At 42.1% G+C, this 23,757-nt stretch overlaps 2 protein-coding genes across 3 annotated transcripts in view; both read left to right on the top strand.

The window, feature by feature from the left end:
- LOC106583633 (phosphatidylinositol-3,5-bisphosphate 3-phosphatase MTMR14) overlaps nucleotides 1–5,533 on the top strand; it is a 38,719-nt gene extending 33,186 nt beyond the window's left edge. For both annotated transcript variants that reach the window (XM_014168035.3, XM_014168034.3), the window contains one exon: nucleotides 1,294–5,533. In XM_014168035.3, the coding sequence (XP_014023510.3) occupies nucleotides 1,294–1,474 (181 nt within the window). In that variant the 3' untranslated portion in view covers nucleotides 1,475–5,533. The remainder of the gene's footprint in view (nucleotides 1–1,293) is intronic.
- A 523-nt stretch (nucleotides 5,534–6,056) lies between these two features.
- Nucleotides 6,057–23,757, top strand: part of LOC106583634 (copine-9) — a 137,483-nt gene continuing 119,782 nt past the window's right edge. The window contains exons 1-2 of the mRNA XM_014168038.3: nucleotides 6,057–6,763; nucleotides 19,353–19,393. Of these exons, the coding sequence (XP_014023513.3) occupies nucleotides 6,687–6,763; nucleotides 19,353–19,393 (118 nt within the window). The 5' untranslated portion in view covers nucleotides 6,057–6,686. The remainder of the gene's footprint in view (nucleotides 6,764–19,352; nucleotides 19,394–23,757) is intronic.

Genomic DNA, 23,757 nt, shown 5'->3' with positions numbered 1-23,757 from the left:
TACGGGCTGCGTCCCCAAATGGCACCGATCCCCTATATTGCCAGGGTTAGGGCTCAGGTCTAAAGTAGTGCACTATATAGGGAATAGGGTCTAAAGTAGTGCACTTTATAGGGAATAGGGTGCCCTTTGGGACGCACCCTCAGATCACGTTCCGATTCTCACCCCTTCTCCCGACAGTGTGTGCAGTCGCTCACTTCCCCCGGTATGTTTAAAAGCATTGGATTGGTGCATAGCTGAAGGGAGTTTCCACCATATTCCTCACACCAGTCCATTCCTTTTAAATCCACGAGGGGGAGTGTACACTTCAGCAGAATGCTAGAGAATTGGAATGCAGCCATGCACACCTCTAACTCTCCTGAATAGCACTCTTCTCTCTCTCTCTCTCTCTCTCTCTCTCTCTCTCTCTCTCTCTCTCTCACCTCTTCTCGTCCCTCCCTTTCTTCCTTATTTATTCACCTCCTCCTGTACCTGTTCCGTTCCTATGTGAGAGAGGAGGCAGAGGTACAGGGCTCAGTGAGGGGTGTTTGTGTCTGTGGCACACACCTGCAGGGTTGGATAGGGTGTGTTGGTGTGTGTTTAAGTGACAAAGCACAAAAAGAGCGTGTTGGGCAGAGAGTGTGTGTGTGTACACATGCACAACAGTGTTCAGCAGACTGTTTAGACAGTCTCCATAAACACTGTGCACACTGATAGTCTGAGCAGTGTGCTCGTGTACTTTTCAGACAAGGGAACTGAACGTTTTTTTCCTCATCATTCTTCGTCCCGGAGGAATAAGTACAACTGGAAGGGAAGAGGGAGGGAGTTTATTTTCCGTCTGTCTCTTCGTTTTCCAGACTCCTTCTCTTTCCAAAGGGGGGACACATTTCCATTTCAACTTGATCTGGCTGATAAATTGAGTGTCCCGAACAACGCTCGCAGGCGGCATAGACAAATAACATCTATCCATCTTGATTTGAAGGGAGAACGAGGGGAGAGAGAGAGGGACGAGGAGAGACAGCCAGCCAGACAGCATGCGCTCTCTGATTGTGAATTTCCATGTACACTGTGTCCCTCTTTCAGAACTAAAAGATGGGTTCTCGCTTCTCTTCTTATTCCTGTCTTCTTGTGCCCCTCTCTCGCCCATTTCCTGCTATTTTTCTCTCTCCTCATCTCCTCTTCCTTAAATTCACTCTCCTCTCCACCCCCCCTTCTCTCTCCCTCTCTCCCCCTTCTCTCTCACGCCTGTCCCTTCTCTCTCTACCCCCCTGCCCCTCTCTTCTCTCCCTCTCTATCCTCCCTGTCTCGCTCTCCCAGTTGCCCGTCGCCCTCGGAGCGTCAGGCTCGTCTGGAGACGGTGAGGGAGGTGTTCCTGGCTGCCTACAGCTCCACCGTGGGCCTCAAGTCCAGCGCGCCCAGCCCCTCCGGCGCCATCTCAGGCCTCCTGGAGCAGTTTGCCCGTGGCGTGGGCCTCCGGGGCACCAACAGCATCGTCTGATCTAGGGTCAGGTCTCCCCACCCCAAATGTGAACTCTGCGCCCATAATCATTGTATTCATAAAGTGTCTCAGAGTAGGAATGCTGAACTAGGATCAGTTTTTCCTGTTAGATCATATGGACAGGAAGGCCTGACTCTAGATCAGCACTCCTACATTTACATTGAGTCATTTAGCAGACGCTCTTATCCAGAGCAACTTACAGTAGTGAATGCATACATTTTAATTTGTTTTCCGGTGCTCCTACCGTGAGGCTCTTTGTGAATATGGGCCCTGACCCCCCCCCCCCCCCCCTCCCACTAAATCCCGTCCTATTGAATTGCGGTCCACAATCCGCATTCATCTCCATCGGGGGAAGATACATCTCGTATGGACTGTAATAAAAATAAAAAGTGCCAAACTTCTCTACTCTATTCAGGGGTTGAAGCGTCCTTTTATATTTGTTGGATTAAACATGTTTTTAGTTCATTTTTTTTATATATATACACATATCGAACGTTACATACCCTGGGTTTATTTTGTTCTTTAATTTCTCTTTTAAAAATATATTTTTTTTTATTCATGCATTTCCAACTTTCTCTCTGGAGTTATTCCTTTTTTGTTTGCCACACATTTTTTGTCGATTCAGGGAGTGTCTCGGGGGATGACAATGTCAGTCACACTATCAATAAGAGAGATGACAATTGTACTTTAACATATGGAGCATTTTTCTTAGGGATTCGGTGCTATGAGTGTGGTCAGAGTAACATTGACTTGTTACATGCAGAGGATTCAAAGCATATTATGTGGAGTTATCTTTTATGATTTTAAAGTAATTATTTTGGATTTAACGTGCCGATCCGTCCTAAATCGAGGACGCCAGACTTCTCTTTAGTGGCCGAACACTCAAAAAATCTGCTATTCAGTGTTGAATCAGAAGCTGCTATTCAGTGTTGAATCAGAAGGAAGCGTTAAATATATAATTGTAGTGAGTACTGTGGTTGTCATACAAACAGCACTAGCTAAGTGTGTCAGGGCAATAGAAACATGCTGTTTCTTTTTAGAACCAAATTTGGCATAGAAAAGTCATATCAAGCTGGATGTAGCTTAATTCTGTAGAATTTAATATGTTGAATCCTATCAGCCTATTTTTGAATTGGTTACTCGTTTTTAATCATTTGACTTTTTAGGTCTGTTAAGTCACTTATGTGCAGACATTTAAACAAAGAAATGTTGCGTTGTCGCCATACAAAACATTTTCACACGGTCTTCAGTATGTCTATGTGCACATACACACCATCATTAGACTGGTCCCAGACCTGTTTGTGCTGTCATGCTGACTCCTACGCTTGTGGCATGGACAGATCCAGGTTACACCATCATTACCTGGGCTTCAGACCACATACCAGAAGCCAGACCTATTAGTTGGCTGCGTTGAAAGTTCTTTAAAAGTCCTTCACAAGGTTTAGATTTGAGGCCACTTCTGACAGCTATTCCTATGCTCAGTCACTTCATCTCTCAACTTTATTTCTCACAGTTGTGCGACATGATGGCTCCGAGCCACCCTGCTATCAGCCTTTATCGTTTTATGTACTTTGTGGCTGCGTTCCAGACCGACTACATTGCAGTCGGCTCGCAAAACCTGGATAGGTGTTAAACATATCAACTTACTGCATCAGATCTAGCGATCTGAAACCTGACTGTGCAGTCGAAGACATGGCACAGAACCACTGGTCAATGCGAGCAGCATGACTGCAATGTAGTCAGCCTGGAACATGACCTCTCTGTGACTTAAGCCCCCGGAGGTAGTGTGGGAGACATCTCTTTAAAAGTTTTGAATCTAGATCTGTCTCGTTACACTACACAAGTATCTCTTCTGGACCTAGTTTGTCCTCAAAGTAGTGTACTATAAAGAGGCCCTAACATTGTTAATAATAAAGTCAGCTAGCTTGCTTAACATTGACAATATTGTCAGACTAGCTACATTAACCATATTGACAAGGTTGTAATAGTCAAAAAATTGATTTGTTGCTATCTTTTGGTTGAAAAGGTAAAAGCTTAGTCCGTGGTGAAACGTCTCAACTCAGTTTCCCACTTGTAATTGCGACTTGGAGGGTCTTTCAATTGAAATGTCCAACTCGGAACTAGAAGATTCCGATAACTTATAGCACTTGAACGCTTTATTAATGGCTTAGTAAAAGCTCTCTTATTGCTGCATGAGCCAGTGGACTGGATCAGTTCGCTGCCACTGAACAGTGATCTCTCCCTGTCTATCCTCTCCATGTTCTCAGTTCCTCTTTGAGACCCGAAACACGCCTTTCAGATCAGGAAGATGAGACTTTGGCCCGTTACAGGCCGACTACGTTGCTGTTGCCTGCCAGTTCACATCACGACTGGATATGTGTTTAATATATCTAACCACGTCATATGATTAAGAAAATCTGATGCCCGACTGCTAAATCGATGACGTGGCACGCAACTATGAGTTGCAGCATTACTGCAATGTATTCGGCCTGGAAAGCGACCATTAGGCCGGTAGCGATTATGTGGTCCAATGGCAGTGTTGTGGCGTCATTGCGTTCAGATATAATAGTTTAATGCCTCGTTCACGTCATGTCGTAGACTCTGAAATGTACAACTTGCTGATTCGTTGTAGAAAGATGATACTTGGGTTTTCCACTTGAAGTATCAGAATTAACCAGTATGAAGCTCTACGCAAATTATTTACAGTCATTTTTACTCGAAGGTACCGAGTTTCCGACAAGACGTGAGTGCGGCATTAGGCAGCATTTACTGGGATTTGTTTAGCTTGATTGCGATGCCAAATGGTTTTGACGGCTGCTGTACAGTACTGTACCTCAGGACCTTTTGTTGTGCCTTTTCACCTGGAGCACTGGAAGAGATTCTTATACGGCTTGAGTTGTTTAAAAAAATACTTTTTCAGAATCCACAACGAAACAAATACCCGCTAGCTACTATGATTTAAAGCGCATAAGTAGTTTCGGTCAGTGGAACCGCAAACTGCAATCTAGTGGCTTTTCCCCTCTATCAATCACTTGAATGCAAAATGATTAATATTTGTTCAGTCTTTGTTCAATCACATTTGTCAATGGCAATTTATCATAATGAAGAGTATTCTGTAAAGTCTGTTGGGATGAGATCTTTCTGTCAATCGGTATGACATAGAGCTGTTAAGGGGGTAGTGTTAAGATTTCAGGATATTGGTGCAGATGTTACCTTTTCTAGAGTACTCTCACTTGTCAACCAGTGTGCGGACTGATGCAATATTGTACTTCTGGGTATACTTCAATTGTCCATTCTCTGTCTCATTCAATCTTCCAACAGTAGTTTTTTTTTATTTTTTATTGAACCTTTATTTAACTAGGAAAGTCAGTTAAGAACAAATTCGTATTTACATTGACGGCCTACACCGTCCAAACCCGGACTTCATTGGAAGCTTACCTGGTTGCTTTCACTTGTCCAATCCTTTAAAATCAAAGGAAACCATTGTGCCATTGGTCCTTCCTCCCACCTGAATTTGAGAGATGTTTACTGTTTATTTTTTATTAATTTAATTATTTTACTACCATCACATCCTCAACTCTGATATGATTTATCATACCAGAGATATTGAGTATGTCCATGGTAGGATACATTGGTGGCACTTGGTTCTATTCCTATAGGTCCCTGTTGGTGGTTATAGGCAGCCCGCCAGCCCTAGAGCCCCTAGATCATTTACAGTTGATACATACCACTCACTTCACACTGGGCACTTTTAGAATTACACAAGCACCTCAAGCATTGTTCAACTCATCCATGTTTTTGCATGTCATTTCCCCAACTAATTAAAACTAGTTGAATATAGTACTTTTAGTATGATTTATTTTTTTGTACCCCTCTTGATTTTACTGAAATGCTTCATTGCACACTCATTTGAGTTATGTCTTTTTCAATAGATTGACATGTTTTTCTTTTATCATGTTTGTTAGTTTTTAAATTGCTCTTTAATTGTCGCCAGTGAGGCTACATTGAGAAAGGTGAATTGATCTGCAGGTGGTAATTATGAATAAAGAAGAAACAAAGGTTTGTTTGTATGTACAATCATTTCTACCCTGAATCATTGGTCCTATGTTTTAGACTTTAAAAGATGTGCAGAGAAACAGGCCACTGGCTATAGATTGGCTCTGCTGCCTGTTCTGATTTTCACATTCTCTGCAAACTCAGTGTTTTAATCACAGAGATCATATAATTCATTATGATTAGTCTATAAGGAATGATATAATGAATTATATCTAATTATATGGTTCTGATCATTTGGTGACATCAGCCTGTGGCAAGCCAACACTTTTTCAATGTTTATTATTTAAACATTTTCTATGGTGGTCCACCCCCCCCCCCCCCCCCCCCCTCCATTTCTGTCCTAACTGTTCTGAACTGGGAAGCTCCACTGGTGACCTATAGTGAAGTAAAATACATTTACTTATCACTTCCTATCCACACACACCCCTATTTACTATCTTCTTTAAAAAGAAAACAAATGCACAGTTGAGCTTCATAGAGCACACACTTTAATGCCGCATTAACTTGAAATCCAACATTCTGCTGCCAACAACTTCTGAAAGTCTCTGCCTCCACCTGCCGATGGATAAACAGAAATATGGAGCGAAGGACCCGTCAGCGCTTTCCAGTGACGCGCACTCCGTTCTGTGGCGCTCCTCCACCACCACACCATGCATGGAATGTCCCGAGCGCTTTCCTGTGACGCTCACTCCGTTCTGTGGCGCTCCTCCACCACCACACCATGCATGGAATGTCCCGAGCGCTTTCCTGTGACGCGCACTCCGTTCTGTGGCGCTCCTCCACCACCACACCATGCATGGAATGTCCCGAGCGCTTTCCTGTGACGCGCACTCCGTTCTGTGGCGCTCCTCCACCACCACACCATGCATGGAATGTCCCGAGCGCTTTCCTGTGACGCGCACTCCGTTCTGTGGCGCTCCTCCACCACCACACCATGCATGGAATGTCTCGAGCGCTGCCCAACCTGCCTCACCTACAGGTATGCACCTCGCGCTCAACTCTGAAGACGTTTGTCAACAAACGCAGCTATTTGGTGGCTTTGTCTCTTTTTTCCAGGTGAAGGGAAGATCTTTTCAAACAAAAATATCGGCCAAGAGTAGTGGCTGAACATCGCTGAGAAGTTCACATTGAAGAGGAACTGATCTAAAGCCTGACCATGGCCACAATTGGGGATTTCGACCCGCTCAACTCCACAGTACCTGCGACGAAAATCGAAATTACAGTCTCGTGCAGGTAAGACCAGTATAATCACAACGTATCCAATAGTCATTATTGAATAAAACCTATTATATATACGCTGTTGATAATGTTGAAGGATGATAGACTATCGACGGGAATGAGTGCAGTGCTGCAGCCTATATCTTATTTGGCATGGAGATGTTTGTGAATCTATCTTTTGCAGGTAATTAGTACTTCAACTATTCTCAAACATCTGTTGGCTAATAGTCGTAATTTCAAAACATTTTAGCTCTATAAGTGTCTTTGTATCTCTGTGCAAAACTCGGACGCTTGCAAGGAATTTGCATTAACAGTGGGTGTAGAGCTGCGTGGGGGTAGAACAGCATAACGGGATTTATTCCGAGTGGCTTCGAGAGAGCTCCAACGGGCGAACTCACATATCACATGGATAGGTTATGGATATTAATACGCCACCGTCCATGTTCCTGTCACATTCAAATCCGTTAGACGGGGTGTGTGAGAGGAAGGAGTGGGTGCTCACATTTTATTCAGGTCAGGAGTGCCGTGCGCACTTCTTCACTTATTTTCACAGTGAAACTTTGCATGTCCAAGAAGACCACCGGAATCGAGATTGAGTCCTAACCAATGCCTTGATTCATAGTGTTTGACCTGGTAAACACAAGTAGGCCCTATACAGCCTAGTTGTCTTAAAGCCTGTTGGAGCACTGAGCTTGGTGCACCTTAGTCCTTATTTAGTTGTTACTTAGGCCTACTTATAAAAAATAAACAAGACAAATGGGATTGTATTTAAAATGAATGTTTAGCCTATGATTGTGATTTAACCAACGTCTAACTGGAAAAATAGAGCAGTAAATAATGATAACTTATATATATATATATATATATATATATATAGCATTGCTTCCATTATTTACAGCTATATTTTTCCAGTTAGATTTTAAATCACAGGCTAAACGTTGATTTTCAATACAATCCCATTAATTCATGACGTCTCTTCAAACACTGAAAGGGAAATACAGTTGAAGTCGGAAGTTTACATACACTTAGGTTAGAGTCATTAAAAATAGTTTTTCAACCACTCCACAAATTTCTTGTTAACAAACTATAGTTTTGGCAAGTCGGTTAGGACATCTACTTTGTGCATGACACAAGTCATTTTTCCAACAATTGTTTACAGACAGATTATTTCACTTATAATTCACTGTATCACAATTCCAGTGGGTCAGAAGTTTACATACACTAAGTTGACTGTGCCTTTTAAACAGCTTGGAAAATTCCAGAAAATGATGTTATGTCTTAGAAGCTTCTGATAGGCTAATTGACATAATTTGAGTCAATTGGAGGTGTACCTGTGGATGTATTTCAAGGCCTACCTTCAAACTCAGTGCCTCTTTGCTTGACATCATGGGGAAATCAAAAGAAATCAGCCAAGACCTCAGAAAAAAAAATGTAGACCTCCACAAGTCTGGTTCATCCTTGGGAGCAATTTCCAAACGCCTGAAGGTACCACGTTCATCTGTACAAACAATAGCACGCAAGTATAAAAACCATGGGATCACGCAGCCGTCATACCGCTCAGGAAGGAGACGTGTTCTGTCTCCTAGAGATGAACGTACTTTGGTGCGAAAAGTGCAAATCAATCCCAGAACAACAGCAAAGGACCTTGTGAAGAGGCTGGAGGAAACAGGTACAAAAGTATCTATATCCACTGTAAAACGAGTCCTATATTGACATAACCTGAAAGGCCGCTCAGCAAGGAAGAAGCCAATACTCCAAAACCGCCATAAAAAAAGCCAGACTACGGTTTGCAACTGCACATGGGGACAAAGATCGTAACTTTTGGAGAAATGTCCTCTGGTCTGATGAAACAAAAAAACAACTGTTTGGCCATAATGACCATTGTTATGTTTGGAGGAAAAAGGGGGAGGCTTGCAAGCCGAAGAACACCATCTCAACCGTGAAGCACGGGGGTGGCAGCATCATGTTGTGGGGGTGCTTTGCTGCAGGAGGGACTGGTGCGCTTCACAAAATAGATGGCATCATGAGTAGGAACATTATGTGGATATATTGAAGCAACATCTCAATACATTAGTCAGGAAGTTAAATCTTGGTCGCAAATGGGTCTTCCAAATGGACAATGACCCCAAGCATACTTCCAAAGTTGTGGCAAAATGGCTTAAAAGTCAAGGTATTGGAGAGGCCTTCACAAAGCCCTGATCTCAATCCTATAGAAAAATAGTTGGCAGAACTGAAAAAGCGTGTGCGAGCAAGGAGGCCTACAAACCTGACTCAGTTACACCAGCTCTGTCAGCAGGAATGGGCCAAAATTCACCCAACTTATTGTGGGAAGCTTGTGGAAGGCTACCCAAAACGTTTGACCCAAGTTAAACAATTTAAAGGCAATGATACCAAATACTAATTGAGTGTATGTAAATGTCTGACCCACTGGGAATGTGATGAAAGAAATAAAAGTTGAAATAAATCATTCTCTCTACTATTATTCTGACATTTCACATTCTTAAGGTGGTGATCCTAACTGGCCTAAGACGGGGCATTTTTACTAGGATGTGGGAAATGTCAGGAATTGTGAAAAACTGAGTTTAAATGTATTTGGCTAAGGTGTATGTAAACTTCCAACTTCAATTGTACCTAGTCAGTTGTACAGCTGAATGCATTCAATTGAAATCTGTCTCCAACATTTAACCCAACCTCTCTGATTCAGAGAGGTGCGGGAGGCTGTCTTAATTGACATCCACGTAATCGACGCCCGGGGAACAGAGCGGCAGATGACAGATTTTTACCTTGTCAGCTCGGGGATTGGATCCAGCAACCTTTCGGTTACTGGCCCAATGCTCCTACCCGCCAGGCTACCTGCCACCCCCAGTTGAAAACAGTTTTTTTTTTTTAAATGTAGATTAGAGTAGGCTACATATTTGGCAGCAAGTGTAGATTGAAATGAAATAGCCTACAAAAGTAACATCCTTTAAACAAACTTGTTTGGGTGACAAATGTAAATAACTTGTCGAGTTTAGCATTTTCAGCCTACCTCAGCCCATGAAACAGACATAGCTGCTCTAGAGGGTGATGGGGGGTGGCAAGGGGGGATTGTCTTTGCTGCCTGACACTGACAGAATGGGGTTGGGTGAATTCCCCCCTGAAACACACTCCATGGCAACTGGGCATCAGCTGTGAATATGAGAGAGTACTTGGCGCATAGTGAACCACAGGGTCTTGACAGCCAAACTCAGAAAAATACATGAATAATCAAAAGAAACAGGCCATAGTCTGGCCAGTTAATTCAATATTTTTTAGGGGGTAGATCAGCTTTAATATTGCAGATAGATTGTGGGTTCTATCCATTTAATTATCCGCATCATTTCCAATCCCCCATATATTTTTGGGGTAAATATATATTTTGTGTGTATATATTTTCCTTCTTTATTTTTCCCCCCTAACCCTACCATCCCTCCCCTAATTGGAGTAAACGAATTGACTACAATACTTACGCTTCTACTTCCAGTTTATACATACTATAAACATTTTACAGACACAGTATATTTTACATTAGTTATCTTTTATTTATTTTTTCAAATTTTGCATAGTTACCTCCAGGTAAATGTTGTAATTATTCAGCCATTCCTGAACCTGCAACCAAAAACAAGCTACATATGAGCAGTATCAAAACAAGTGATTTAATTATTCCGTCTCTTCGTAGCAAAATCTGCAGAGCTAGGATGGTTGTATCCCCCATATACACTACATGAACAAAAGTATGTGGACACCTGCTCATTGAAAACCTCATTCCAAAATCATGGGCATTAAGGTTGAGTTTGTCCCCCCTTTTGCTGCTATAACAGCCTCCACTCTTCTTGGAAGGCTTTCCACTAGATGTATGAACATTGCTGTGGGGACTTGCTTCCATTCAGCAACGAGCATTAGTGAGGTCGGGCACTGATGGCGATTAGGCCTGGCTCGCAGTTCCAATTCAACTCAAAGGTGTTGGATGGGGTTGAGGTCAGGGCTCTGTGCAGGCCAGTCAAGTTTTTCTACACCGATCTCGACAAACCGTTTCTGTATGGACCTCGCTTTGTTCACGGGGGCATTGTCATGCTGAAACAGGAAAGGGCCTTCCCCAAACTTTTGCCACAAAGTTGGATGCACAGAATCATCTAGAATGCTGTAGCATTAAGATTTCCCTTCACTGGAAGTGGTCTAGCCCAAAACATGAAAAACAGCTCCAGACAATTATTCCACCAAACTTTACAGTTGCCACTATGCATTGGGGCAGGTAGCATTCTCCTGGATTCTGCCAAACCCAGATTAGTCTGTCGGACTGCCAGATGGTGAAGCATGATTCATCACTCCAGAGAACACGTTTCCACTGCTCCAGAGTGGCGGCGAGATTTACACCACTCCAGGTGACGCTAGGCATTGCACATGATGTTCTTAGGCTTGTGTGCGGCTGCTCAGCCATGTCATGAAGCTCCTGATGAACAGTTATTGTGCTGACGTTGCTTCCACAGGCAGTTTGGAACTCGGTAGTGATTGTTGCAATTGAGGACCAACTATTTTTACGCGCTTCAGCACTCGGCGGTACCGTTCTGTGAGCTTGTGTGGCCTACCACTTCGCGACTGAACCGTTGTTGCTCCTAGACGTTTCCACTTCACAATGACAGCACTTACAGTTGACTGGGCCGGCTCTAGCAGGGCAGAAATTTGATGAACTGACTTGTTGGAAAGGTGGCATCCTATGACAGTGCCACATTGAAAGATTGCATGGTTGTGTGCTCAATTTAATACATGGGTGTGGCTGAAATAACCGAATCCAATAATTTGAAGGGTTGCAAGCATTTTGTATAATCATTTAAATTGAAAAACTCTTAAGTTTTGAATTCAGCGTCATTTTGTGTAACAGTTCATAAACCATGTGCCATGGAATAGGTACATAAAAAATCTATTCCCAACTATTTTGCAACCTTTATGGCACAGCTGTCACTTTTTTGGTCCTCAAATGAAAGTGGTATACTTTTTTTTAATGTATCACAATTTTCTTTAGCCAGTTTCTGTCTTTAATGCGGGGCAACAGACCAGTTCCCTTCTCTTCGCCCCCTTCCAGTCTTCCCTTTTAGCAGAAATGCTGCAATTAGTTGGTTGTAATTTTGGATAGAGCAAACATTTCCATGTGTGACAACTTCACCAGTCATTTTTATGATATAATTTACCAAGATTATACCGTTTTTAAATAATTGTTTCCCAAAATATATATATTTTTTAACAATTTAGTATTTGAGTTGAACCATATTTGTTGTAATATTTTTTTCTGTCTTTTCTGGTGGATTAAACTGAAATTTCAACCAACTTTCTATGGCTTGTTTTAAAAATGGCTATATTTTGGAGATTATAAAATGTTCAAATAACCAAAAGTAAGAGGTTGTAATCTGAATAAAGGAAAAAAGACTATTTTTGAACACGGGGTGACACATTCTTACTAATCTGCTAGAACACCAGTTTGGATTTAAGTATAGCTTTTGTATGAATGCAGCCGTTAGTGAGAGGTCCAATGCTGTAATATTTAATAAATTCTGCCCTCCAAATTCATATTCATTGTATAAATAGGCAGGGCCATAAGCAAATGGGTCAACTGGGATATGACTATAGAGTTAATTAGGTGATTTTTCCACAAATAGACAGGTCTTTTCCTATCCATGGTAGCAAGATCTTATCTATTTTTGCTAACTTTCTATAAAAATGTATTGTAGAGAGAATTTCTTTATTTCGGGATATGAATACCTAGTATGTCTACTTCACTGTCGGACCATTTTATTGGTAAACTACAGAGTAATGTAAAAGTTGTATTTGTTTGTGATCCAATACCTACATAATATAATACACTTATCATATTTCGGTTGTAATCCAGAGAGGTTAGGAACATTTTCTAGATCCTCTATGAGGCTATGGAGGGATCCAAATTATGGATTAAAAAGAAAGCATGAATCATCAGCGTACAATGACACCTTTGTTTTTAAGCCCTGGATTTCTAGCCGCTTGATATTATTGTTGGATCTGATTTTAACAGCTAACATTTCAATGGACATAATGAATAGATATGCCGATAGTGGACAACCTTGTTTTACTCCTCTTGACAGTTTAATACTTTCTGAGAAGTGGCCATTATTTACTATACACCTAGGGTTACTATACATAACTGTAAGCCATTATATAAGAGATTCTCCAAAATGGAAATATTCCAGGCATTTATGTATAACTTCCAGTTGTATCAAAAGTCTTTTCAAAGTCAGCTCTGAATACCAGGCCTGGTTTCCCATATTTTCATAGTGTTCCATTTTTTTCCAGTACTTGTCTTATATTATCTTTAATGTATCGCCCATATAAAAAACCTGTCTAATTACTAATATCCAACAATGCCTTTTTTAATTATATGCACAACACTGAAAGGGGCCCCCAATTTTTAAAATGGACTAGATATTTTAAATTGACCACTTGGTTCCTGTTTCAGTAATAGTGAAATCGAGTATTAGATAGTCTGCAATTGTTTAGGACTGGTTAAAACATGCTAATAACGGTCCTCTGCGTACATTAACAAATATTTGATATACCTCAACTGGTATGCCATCCAGCCCTGAAGTTTTCCTGGACTTAAAGGCTTTAATTGCATCAATAAATTCCTCCTCTGTAATTTGTCCTCCACATGAGTCTTTCTGTACAGCTGTTAATTTGACATTATTAATAGGAATAAAATCCATACAATTAACTTCGGTTAGTGGAGATGGAGACTGAAATTAAAACATATGCTTAAAGTACTTTGTTTCCTCTTTCAAAATATTGTTTGGTGAATCATGGATGACTCCATTTGTAACAAGTTTCAGTAAATTATTTTTGGTAGCATTTCTATGTTGAAGATTAAAATATATAATTTGGTGCATTTTCATATTCCATCCAGTTTGCTTTATTTTTAATAACATATTACACTTGATCTTTCTTAAATGAAGTTATTTTTTTTCTTAACTTATTTGGTGCCTTTCTGGTATAGTTTTTTTTGCTTTCTATCTATACTGTTAGTCCCTCTATTTCCCTTTGTTAATAGGAAGTATTTTGACCTAAAGTACTTCGGTTTTAAAGAAGAGTATTGAATTGCATGGCCTCTAAAGGGACATTTTAAAAGTGTCCCATACAATAAGGGAATCTGCTGTGCTTATATCGGAATAAGTCTGTTTATAAATTCTTCTGTCTTGGTTAAAATCAATCATCAATCAATCAAATGTATTTAAAAAGCTCTTCTTACATCAGCTGATGTCACAACGTGCTGTACAGAAACCCAGCCTAAAACCCTAAACAGCAAGCAAGGCAGGTGTAGAAGCACGGTGGCTAGGAAAAACTCCCTAGAAAGGCCAGAACCTTGGAAGAAACCGAGAGGAACCAGGCTATGAGAGATGGCCAGTCCTAATGTGACTGTGCCGGGTGGAGATTATAACAGAACATGGCCAAGATGTTCAAATGTTCATAGATGACCAGCAGAGTCAAATAATAATAATAATCACAGTGGTTGTAGAGGGTGCAACAGGTCAGCACCTCAGGAGTAAATGTCAGTTCAGAGTATCCCTACCGCTCCTGCTGTCTCTAGAGAGTTGAAAACAGCAGGTCTGGGACAAGGTAGCACGTCCGGTGAACAGGTCAGGGTTCCATAGCTGCAGGCAGGACAGTTGAAACTGGAGCAGCAGCATGACCAGGTGGACTGGGGACAGCAAGGAGTCATCAGGCCAGGTAGTCCTGAGGCATGGTCCTAGGGCTCAGGTCCTCTGAGAGAAAGAGAATTAGAGACAGCATACTTAAATTCACACAAGACACAGATAAGACAGGAGAAATACTCCAGATATAACAGACTGACCCTAGTCCCCCAACACAAACTATTGCAGCATAAATACTGGAGGCTGAGACAGGAGGGGTTGGGAGACCCCTTCTTGCCATCCAATAGGCATTGATTACATTTCCAAAAACCTCGCCCACGTGGAAATTCTGTAAGAGTAATGTATATGCCAATTATTTAACAATCTGACCGTATTCTGTTCCCTATCAACACTTTTGGTGCCAGAGAGAATGACCTAAGAAAGTAGTCAAGATGGTTAGCTTAATTGAGCCTCTGCCATGTTTATCTCACTTGGTCAGGATATTTAAGCCTCCATATATCCACTAGTTCTAATATATCCATGATATTCGTGTTTTCCTTAAGTGTACAAGGGGGATAGTTTGTAGGGTTATTTCCTTTATTGTCCATTGAGGTATATAAAAACGTATTATAATCTCACACCCTAATAATAGAGTCTTGAATTGCCTGTAGGCTTGATAAATGATTATTAGATATTTTCAAAGAAGCGTGGATTATCATTATTTGGACTTTATAGATTAAGGAACCAAATCTGTTTATGGTCCAATAAAATATTTAAAATAATCCATCTACCTTTAATATCATCACCCCTTTTGACTTTCTTTGCCCATGGGAGAAGTATATTTGCATATTTGCAACCTTTCGGTTACTAGTCCAATGCTCTAACCACTGGCCTATGCTGCCGCCCCGCTGCCTCCCCATCTCAATTGGGGTGAGGTCGGGTGATTGTGGAGGCCAGGTCATTTGATGCAGCACTCCATCACTCTCATTCTTGATCAAATAGCCCTTACACAGCTTGGAGGTGTGTTGGGTCATTGTCCTGTTAAAAAACAAATGATAGTCCCACTAAGCTCAAACCAGATGGGATGGCGTATTGCTGCAGAATGCTGTGGTAGCCATGCTGGTTAAGTGTGCCTTGAATTCTAAATAAATCACTGACAGTGTCACCAGCAAAGCACCCCCACACCATCACACCTCCTCTATGCTTCACGGTGGGAACCACACATGCGGAGACCATCCGTTCACCTACTCTGCGTCTCACAAAGACACGGCTGTTGGAACCAAAAATCTCAAATTTGGACTCATCAGACCAATGGACAGATTTCCACCTGTTGGTGTCCTTTAGTAGTGGTTTCTTTGCAGCAATTAGAACATGAAGGCCTGATTCACGCAGTCTCCTCTGAACAGTTGATGTTGAGCTTTGTCTGTTACTTGAACTCTGTGTAGCATTTACTTGGGTTGCAATCTGAGGCTGGTAACTCTAACGAACTTATCCTCTGCAGCAGAGGTAACTCTGGGTCTTCCTTTCCTGTGGCGGTCCTCATGAGAGCCAGTTTCATCACAGCGCTTGATGGTTTTTGCGAATGCACTTTTTAAGAAATGTTCAAAGTTCTTGAAATTTTCCGTGTTGACTGACCTTCATGTCTTAAATAATAATGGACTGTCGTTTCTCTTTGCTTATTTGAGCTGTTCTTGCAATAATATGGACTTGGTCTTTTACCAAATAGGGCTATCTTTTGTATACCAGCCCTACTTTGTCACAACACAACTAATTGGCTCAAATGCATTAAGAAGGAAAAAAATGACACACCTGCTAATTGAAATGCATTCCAGGTGACTACTTCATGAAGCTGGTTGAGAGAATGCCCAGAGTGTGCAAAACTGTCATCAAGGCAAAGGGTGGCTATTTTTTGGTTTTTCAACACTTTTTTGATTACTACATGATTCCATATGTTATTACATGACTTGGATGTCTTCACTATTATTCTACAATGTAGAAAATAGTAAAAGTAAAGAAAAACCATTTGAATGAATGGGTGTGTACAAACTTTTGACTGGTACTATATAGATTTTTTTAAATTCTTGCATAATTTATTCAATTAACAAATAATAAAAATAATAATGTAGGCACTTCCAACAAGGGATTGTTACATATAACCAGGACTGACATTACAAAGATTACATTTTACTCCTTGGTAAGAAAACAATTATTGATTCATCCTATACTGTCCCTAACATCATTACCCCAAAGCAACAGATATGAGATACATACACGCACTCCGTTGCCAGTTTATTAGGTACACCCATCTAGTTATGGGTTTAACCCCTTCTTTGCCTCCAGAACAGACTGAATTCTTCCGGGCATGGAAACGTTCCTCAATTGGTATCAAGGGACAAAACCTGTGCCAGGAAAACATTCCCCATACCACTGCCACCAGCTTGTATCGTTGACACCAGGTAGGATGGAGCCATGGACTCATGCTTCTTACTCCAAATCCTGACTCTGCCATAAGCATGACGCCACAGGAACCGGGATTCGTCGGAGTCCTCAATTGTCCAGTGTTGGTGACCGCGTGCCCATTGGAGCCGCTTCTTCTTGTTTTCAGCTGATTGGAGTGGAACCCGGTGTGGTCGTCTGCTGCAATAGCCCATCCCTGACAAGGACAGACGAGTTATGCGTTCTGAGATGCCGTTCTGCACACCACTGTTGTACAGCGCCGATTGTAGCCCGCCTGTTAGTTTGCACGATTCTTGCCATTCTCCTTTGCCCACAGGACTGCCACTGACTGGATGTTTTTGTTTGTCGCACCTTTCTCTGTAAACTCTAGACACTGTTGTGTGTGAAAAGCCCAGGAGGCCGGCCGTTTCTGAGATACTGGAACCTGCTTGCCTGGCACTGACGATCATACCACACTTGCTTAGAATGTTTAAAACAAGTGACCTAACATTCAATGGAACAGTAACTGAATGCCTGTATGCCATATTTTTATATCGAACAAGGATTAGGTACTATGTAAAATAAATGATGTTTTATATTAGGTGAAATCCTATTATTATGTTCTAGTCTTGTACTATTGATGTCATGCACACAACAAAACATCAATCACGGCCATAACATGTAGCGTTTCTCTTCTCAGTTTTGACCCCATTACATGGAGAAAAACTGAAACCAGATGACCAGAGGCTATACCAAACTGAAGTCAGGAAAGGAAAGGACTTGCAAGTCCACTGTCTAGCCAGTACCCCTTGACCAGCTAGTCTGGTGTGTCTAGCCAGTACCCCTTGACCAGCTAGTCTGGTGTGTCTAGCCAGTACCCCTTGACCAGCTAGTCTGGTGTGTCTAGCCTGTACCCCTTGACCAGCTAGTCTGGTGTGTCCAGCCAGTACCCCGTGTCCAGCCAGTACCCCTTGACCAGCTAGTCTGGTGTGTCCAGCCAGTACCCCTTGACCAGCCAGTCTGGTGTGTCCAGCCAGTACCCCTTGACCAGCTAGTCTGCTGTGTCCAGCCAGTACCCTGTGTCCAGCCAGTACCCCTTGACCAGCTAGTCTGGTGTGTCTAGTCAGTACCCTTTGACCAGCTAGTCTGGTGTGTCCAGCCAGTACCCCTTGACCAGCTAGTCTGGTGTGTCCAGCCAGTACCCCGTGTCCAGCCAGTACCCCTTGACCAGCTAGTCTGGTGTGTCTAGCCAGTACCCCGTGTCCAGCCAGTCTGGTGTGCCCAGCCAGTACCCCATGTCCAGCTAGTCTGGTGTGCCCAGCCAGTACCCCGTGTCCAGCTAGTCTGGTGTGTCCAGCCAGTACCCCTTGACCAGCTAGTCTGGTGTGTCCAGCCAGTACCCCTTGACCAGCTAGTCTGGTGTGTCTAGCCTGTACCCCTTGACCAGCTAGTCTGGTGTGTCCAGCCAGTACCCCGTGTCCAGCTAGACTGGTGTGTCCAGCCAGTACCCTGTGTCCAGCCAGTACCCCTTGACCAGCTAGTCTGCTGTGTCCAGCCAGTACCCTGTGTCCAGCCAGTACCCCTTGACCAGCTTGTCTGGTGTGTCCAGCCAGTACCCCTTGACCAGCTAGTCTGGTGTGTCCAGCCAGTACCCCGTGTCCAGCTAGACTGGTGTGTCCAGCCAGTACCCCGTGTCCAGCTAGACTGGTGTGTCCAGCCAGTACCCCGTGTCCAGCCAGTCTGGTGTGTCCAGCCAGTACCCCGTGTCCAGCTAGACTGGTGTGTCCAGCCAGTACCCCGTGTCCAGCCAGTCTGGTGTGTCCAGCCAGTACCCCGTGTCCAGCTAGACTGGTGTGTCCAGCCAGTACCCCGTGTCCAGCCAGTACCCCGTGTCCAGCCAGTCTGGTGTGTCCAGCCAGTACCCCGTGTCCAGCTAGACTGGTGTGTCCAGCCAGTACCCCGTGTCCAGCCAGTACCCCGTGTCCAGCTAGACTGGTGTGTCCAGCCAGTACCCCATGACCAGCTAATCTGGTGTCTGAAACGAAGCATGTGAGCAAATACCCCAAGACCTGTTTCTTCATCTGCCAGCAGCTACAAGCTACACCTTACCAGCCTGACACACACACCTCCCTCTCAGTGTAAAGCCACAAGAGGATCCCACCCCTAGAGAGGTTTTATATCCCCCATTTCCTTCCCTCTTATCCTGGTCTTCCCTTTAATATGGCAGCACTCTCTGTACCGGCTGTTACACGTCTCAAACAGGAGTGGCAGATTCAATTGTGTTTTTTAAATTTAACAAATAACTTAGTTGAAGTAACTTATACTTCTGATATTCATTGCGTTGTCCATGTATGGTGATAGCCTGAGTTGGAGTTGCCCACTCCATACTGTCATTATCACACAGCAATGGAGCTGGCAAGACAGCACGAACAGATCTGGCACTCAGGCTAGTGTTATTCTCAGTTTTTTTAATCTTGTTTATCTCTCTTTCATTCAAACAGGAACCTGCTGGATATGGACACCTTCTCCAAATCAGACCCTGGTATGTGATGCTTCTTTACAAGGGTTGCAAAGCCTTTCTTCTAAGCACTTAAAAGTTAATATGAAAAGCTTATAACATGATGTAATGACATCATCTGCATGACCTGTATAACATACACATGACATTCTACTGTTCCAAGTGTTCTTAAAATAGAACTGTTGAAGGGGTTCCAGATACCACCATGGAACTACACACAATGTATCTTATCTTCAGTGACCAAGACCCTCTGGGTAATTACTGTCAGTCTAGCCACCAGGGTAGTCAAGTACACAGCGTGATATGGCAAGTGTTGCCTTAAGGCTTAAGGTTCAACTCCCAACTCAACTCATCTCTTAATTACATGACTTTGACTGATTGACTTGACAACTCCTTTGCTCTCCACTCCAAATGACGCACGCACATGCTCTCACTCTCTCTCACTCACACACACACACACACACACACACACACACTCACACGACTGAGGCATGTGGAGTAGTAGTGTTAGGTGTACAGGTTTCAGCGTATATGCTCCTCCAAGCAATTGAGGAGCCTTATATATTTTAAATGGACATTCCGCTGTTCAACTTCATTTTCATCATTTCCAGCACCACCTCAATATCAACATATGTGAAAATTCAATGTTCTATTGTTTTGAGTAAGATAATTGTTTCCAATCACCGATGTTGTTGAAAACACTTATCTTCCTCTATCTTTTTTACTACAAAACATAGAAATACAAACATGTTGCTCGAGATGATCAATATGAAGTTGAACATTTTTAAAATGTCCCTTTACATGTTGCAGCAGCACAAATTTAATTTGGCAATGTGTGCATTGGATTAGTATTTTTGCTTGTTTTATTGAACAGATGGCACAATAGAGGAAAGTTGGAAGGTGAAGTTTCAGTGGGCTGGATTCAAACCCATGCTGACTTTGGTCCATGCATGTTCCAGATTCAGCTACACTGACCACTGGACCACACAGCCCTCCACTTGGAGGAGTTCCTGTTCAGATCCCATCTGCCTTCCAAAACAGATATTGTTTAGGAAAATCTGAGCATTTGTCATCAATGCATCTATCATAATCTTGGACACCCAGAACTAAAATATTGCGTAATTGCGTCAGATGCTCGATTTAAGTTCTGTGGGGTGAACTGTTGGAAAATATACAAACAAGTTTTGGGCAAGTATATGGGCCGAATGCTTCCTCCCCTTCCGAAATTCCAAAGATGCGAAATCGTGATGAAACGTCTGAGTTCCGGAACAAAGTGTATTGTTGGTGTGTGGACAGACGCTGCTACCATCTATGATACGCGTGTCTGTCCATTAAAGACTGCATCGCTCAGGATATCTCTGTATTTTCAGGGGAGAGAAATCCACACTCAATTGAACATGAAGTGGAAATTCACAACCCCTAACTCACAACCCTCTGCATTTCAACACACCGTACTCAAGAAACGCTGTGAATACCACTGACACAGAAGAGCCAATGGTACTTCTGTGTACAGTAGCGATGCAGTAGTGATGCACTTCGCTATCCACTACACACAGACGTGTGTGTGTGTGTGTGTGTGTGTCCCTCAACTCATTCTCACCAATGGTAAAGGACTAATTAAATCTTCAATAGAGACTGTGTTCCTGATATAGGGAGCTTAGTAAACAAAGCCCTCGATTGATTTCTTTGTTTAATTTTGACTCTGTGAAGTGCCTTTTCATCACAGACAGGTACTTGAGTTATGTGTTACATTTCAATAGTGATTGTGAAAAGGTCACCTGTCTGCACAACTCAAAACTGAATCCCGGATACATGTACTGTATATCTGATTCCAAAGGAAATGGTTGCATCCCAAATGGCACACTATTCCCTATGTAGTGCACTACTTTGCACTATAGAGAATAGGATGCTATTTGGGGCAACCAATGTCTAAACGGATTTGATGTATATTCTTTATTCAATATACTGTCACAGCAAGTCATTTATGTTGGGTTGTATGTCTGGAATGGTAATGTATTCTGAATCAATCCTTCTACATATATTTTAGATTTATTCTCAATTAATGTTACGTCATTAATAGGCTTCCATCAGTTAATTTCATCCTGAAACTATATCTCTCTTGTCATGGTTACACACACACACACACACACACACACACACACACACACACACACACACACACACACACACACACTTTATTGATGGTGTGTGTGTGTGTGTGCGTGTGTTGGAGAGAAGATATAATGATGAGATACGGAGGGGTCCTGGACTTCAAACCCAGGCCGGGACACTGTAAAGGTGGAAGCTCAGTGGTCCTGGATTAGCCGGGCCTTTCATGTCCCCTTTGGAACCTTCAGTGTGACCATTGAACCATAGTTCAATTGAGGCCAGAGTGCAGTCGATGGCTATCACGTAGCACTGTGAGACACACCCTAAAGGGAAGTGTAGCGCCAGCCTTGTACTCTTTCAACACTAGCTGACTCGGATTGGCCCTATGTTTTTGTTACGTTGAAGCTTACTACTCAGTATATACAAGTGCCTTCAGAAAGTATTCACATTTTTTCCACATTTTGTTTTGTTACAGCTTGAATTTAAAATGGATTCCATTTGATGTTGTGTCGCTGATCTACACACAATATCCCATAATATCAAAGTGGAGTTATGTTTTTAGAATTTTTTACAAATTAATAAACAAATGAAAAGCTGAAATGTCTTGAGTCAATAACTATTCAACCACTTTGTTATGGCAAGCCTTTGTTATGCGCCACTCGGGTCTAAGGCACTGTTTCTCTGTGCTTGAGGCATCACTACTGACCCTGGTTCGAATCCAGGCTGTATCACAACTGGCCGTGATTGGGAGTCCCATTGGGCGGTGCACAATTGGCCCAGCGTCGTCCGGGTTGTAAATAAGAATTTGTTCTTAACTGACTTGTCTAGTTAAATAAATAACAAAAAAAGAGCTAAGGAGTAAAAATGTGCTTATTAATAAGTCACATAATAAGTTGCATGGACTCACTCTGTGTGCAATAATAGTGTTTAACATGATCTTTGAGTGACTACCTAATTGCTGTACCCCACACATACATACATTTATCTGTAAGGTCCCTCAGTTGAGCAGTGAATTTGAAACACAGATTCAACCACAAAGACCAGGGAGGTTTTCCAATGAAAAAGGGCACCTATTGGTAGATGGGCGGGAAAAACCCCACATACCATGCAGTTATTTAAACTTTTGATGGTGTATCAATACACCCAGTCACTACGAAGATACAGGCTTCCTTCTTAACTCAGATGCCGGAGAGGAAGGAAACCGCTCAAGGATTTCACCATGAGGCCAATGGTGACTTTAAAACAGTTAGAGTTTAATGGGAGAAAACTGAGGATGGATCAACATTGTAGTTACTCCACAATATTATCCTAAATGACAGAGTGGAAACAAGGAAGCCTGTACAAAATACAAATATTCTAAAACATGCATCCTGATTGCAATAAGGCACTAAAGTAAGAAAAACTGCAAAAAATGTGGCAAAGAAATGTTGTTTATGTCCTGAATACGAAGGTTTATGTTTGGGGCAAATCATCGGCAAGAAGTATAGAGTTTTTTTTTATGATAGAAAGAAATGGAATTGAGCTAAGCACAGGCAAAATCCTAGAGGGAAACCTGGTTCAGTCTGCTTTCCACCAGACACTGGGAGACATTCACCTTTCAGCAGGACAATAACCTGAAACACAAGGCCAAATCTACACTGGAGTGGCTTACCAAGACAACATTGAATGTTCCTGAGTGCCTAGTTACAGTTTTTACTTAAATCGGCTTGCAAATCTATGGCAAGACTTGAAAATGGCTGTCTAGCAATAATCGACGACCAACTTTACAGAGCTTGAAGAATGAAAAAAATAAAATAATGTGCAAATAATGTACAATCCAGGTGTGCACAGCTCTTAGAGACTTACCCATAAATAATCACAGCTCTAATCGCAGCTAAATGTGATTCTAACATGTTTTGACTCAGGGGTGTGGATACTTATATAAATGAGGTATATATGTATACAGTACCAGTCAAAAGTTTGGACACATCTACTCATTCAACGGTTTTTCTTTACTTTTATTATTTTCTACTTTGTAGAATAATACTGAAGACATCAAAACTATGAAATAACACATATGGAATCATGTAGTAACCAAACTGCTAAACAAATCAAAATATATTCTAGATTTTAGATTCTTCAAAGTAGTCACCCTTTGCCTTGATTACAGCTTTGCACAGTCTTGTAACAGACAGATCTGTCATCAAGGCAAGGGGTGGCTACTTTGAAGAATATCAAATATGTTTAACAGTGTGTTTAACAGTTTAACAGTGTGTTTAACAGTGTGTTTAACAGTGTGT

This window comes from Salmo salar, chromosome 22, assembly GCF_965601325.2.
Source record: "Salmo salar chromosome 22, fSalSal1, whole genome shotgun sequence".
NCBI lineage: Eukaryota > Metazoa > Chordata > Actinopteri > Salmoniformes > Salmonidae > Salmo > Salmo salar.
Note: the sequence above shows the minus strand (reverse complement) of the source record. Positions and strands in the feature narration are given on the sequence as shown.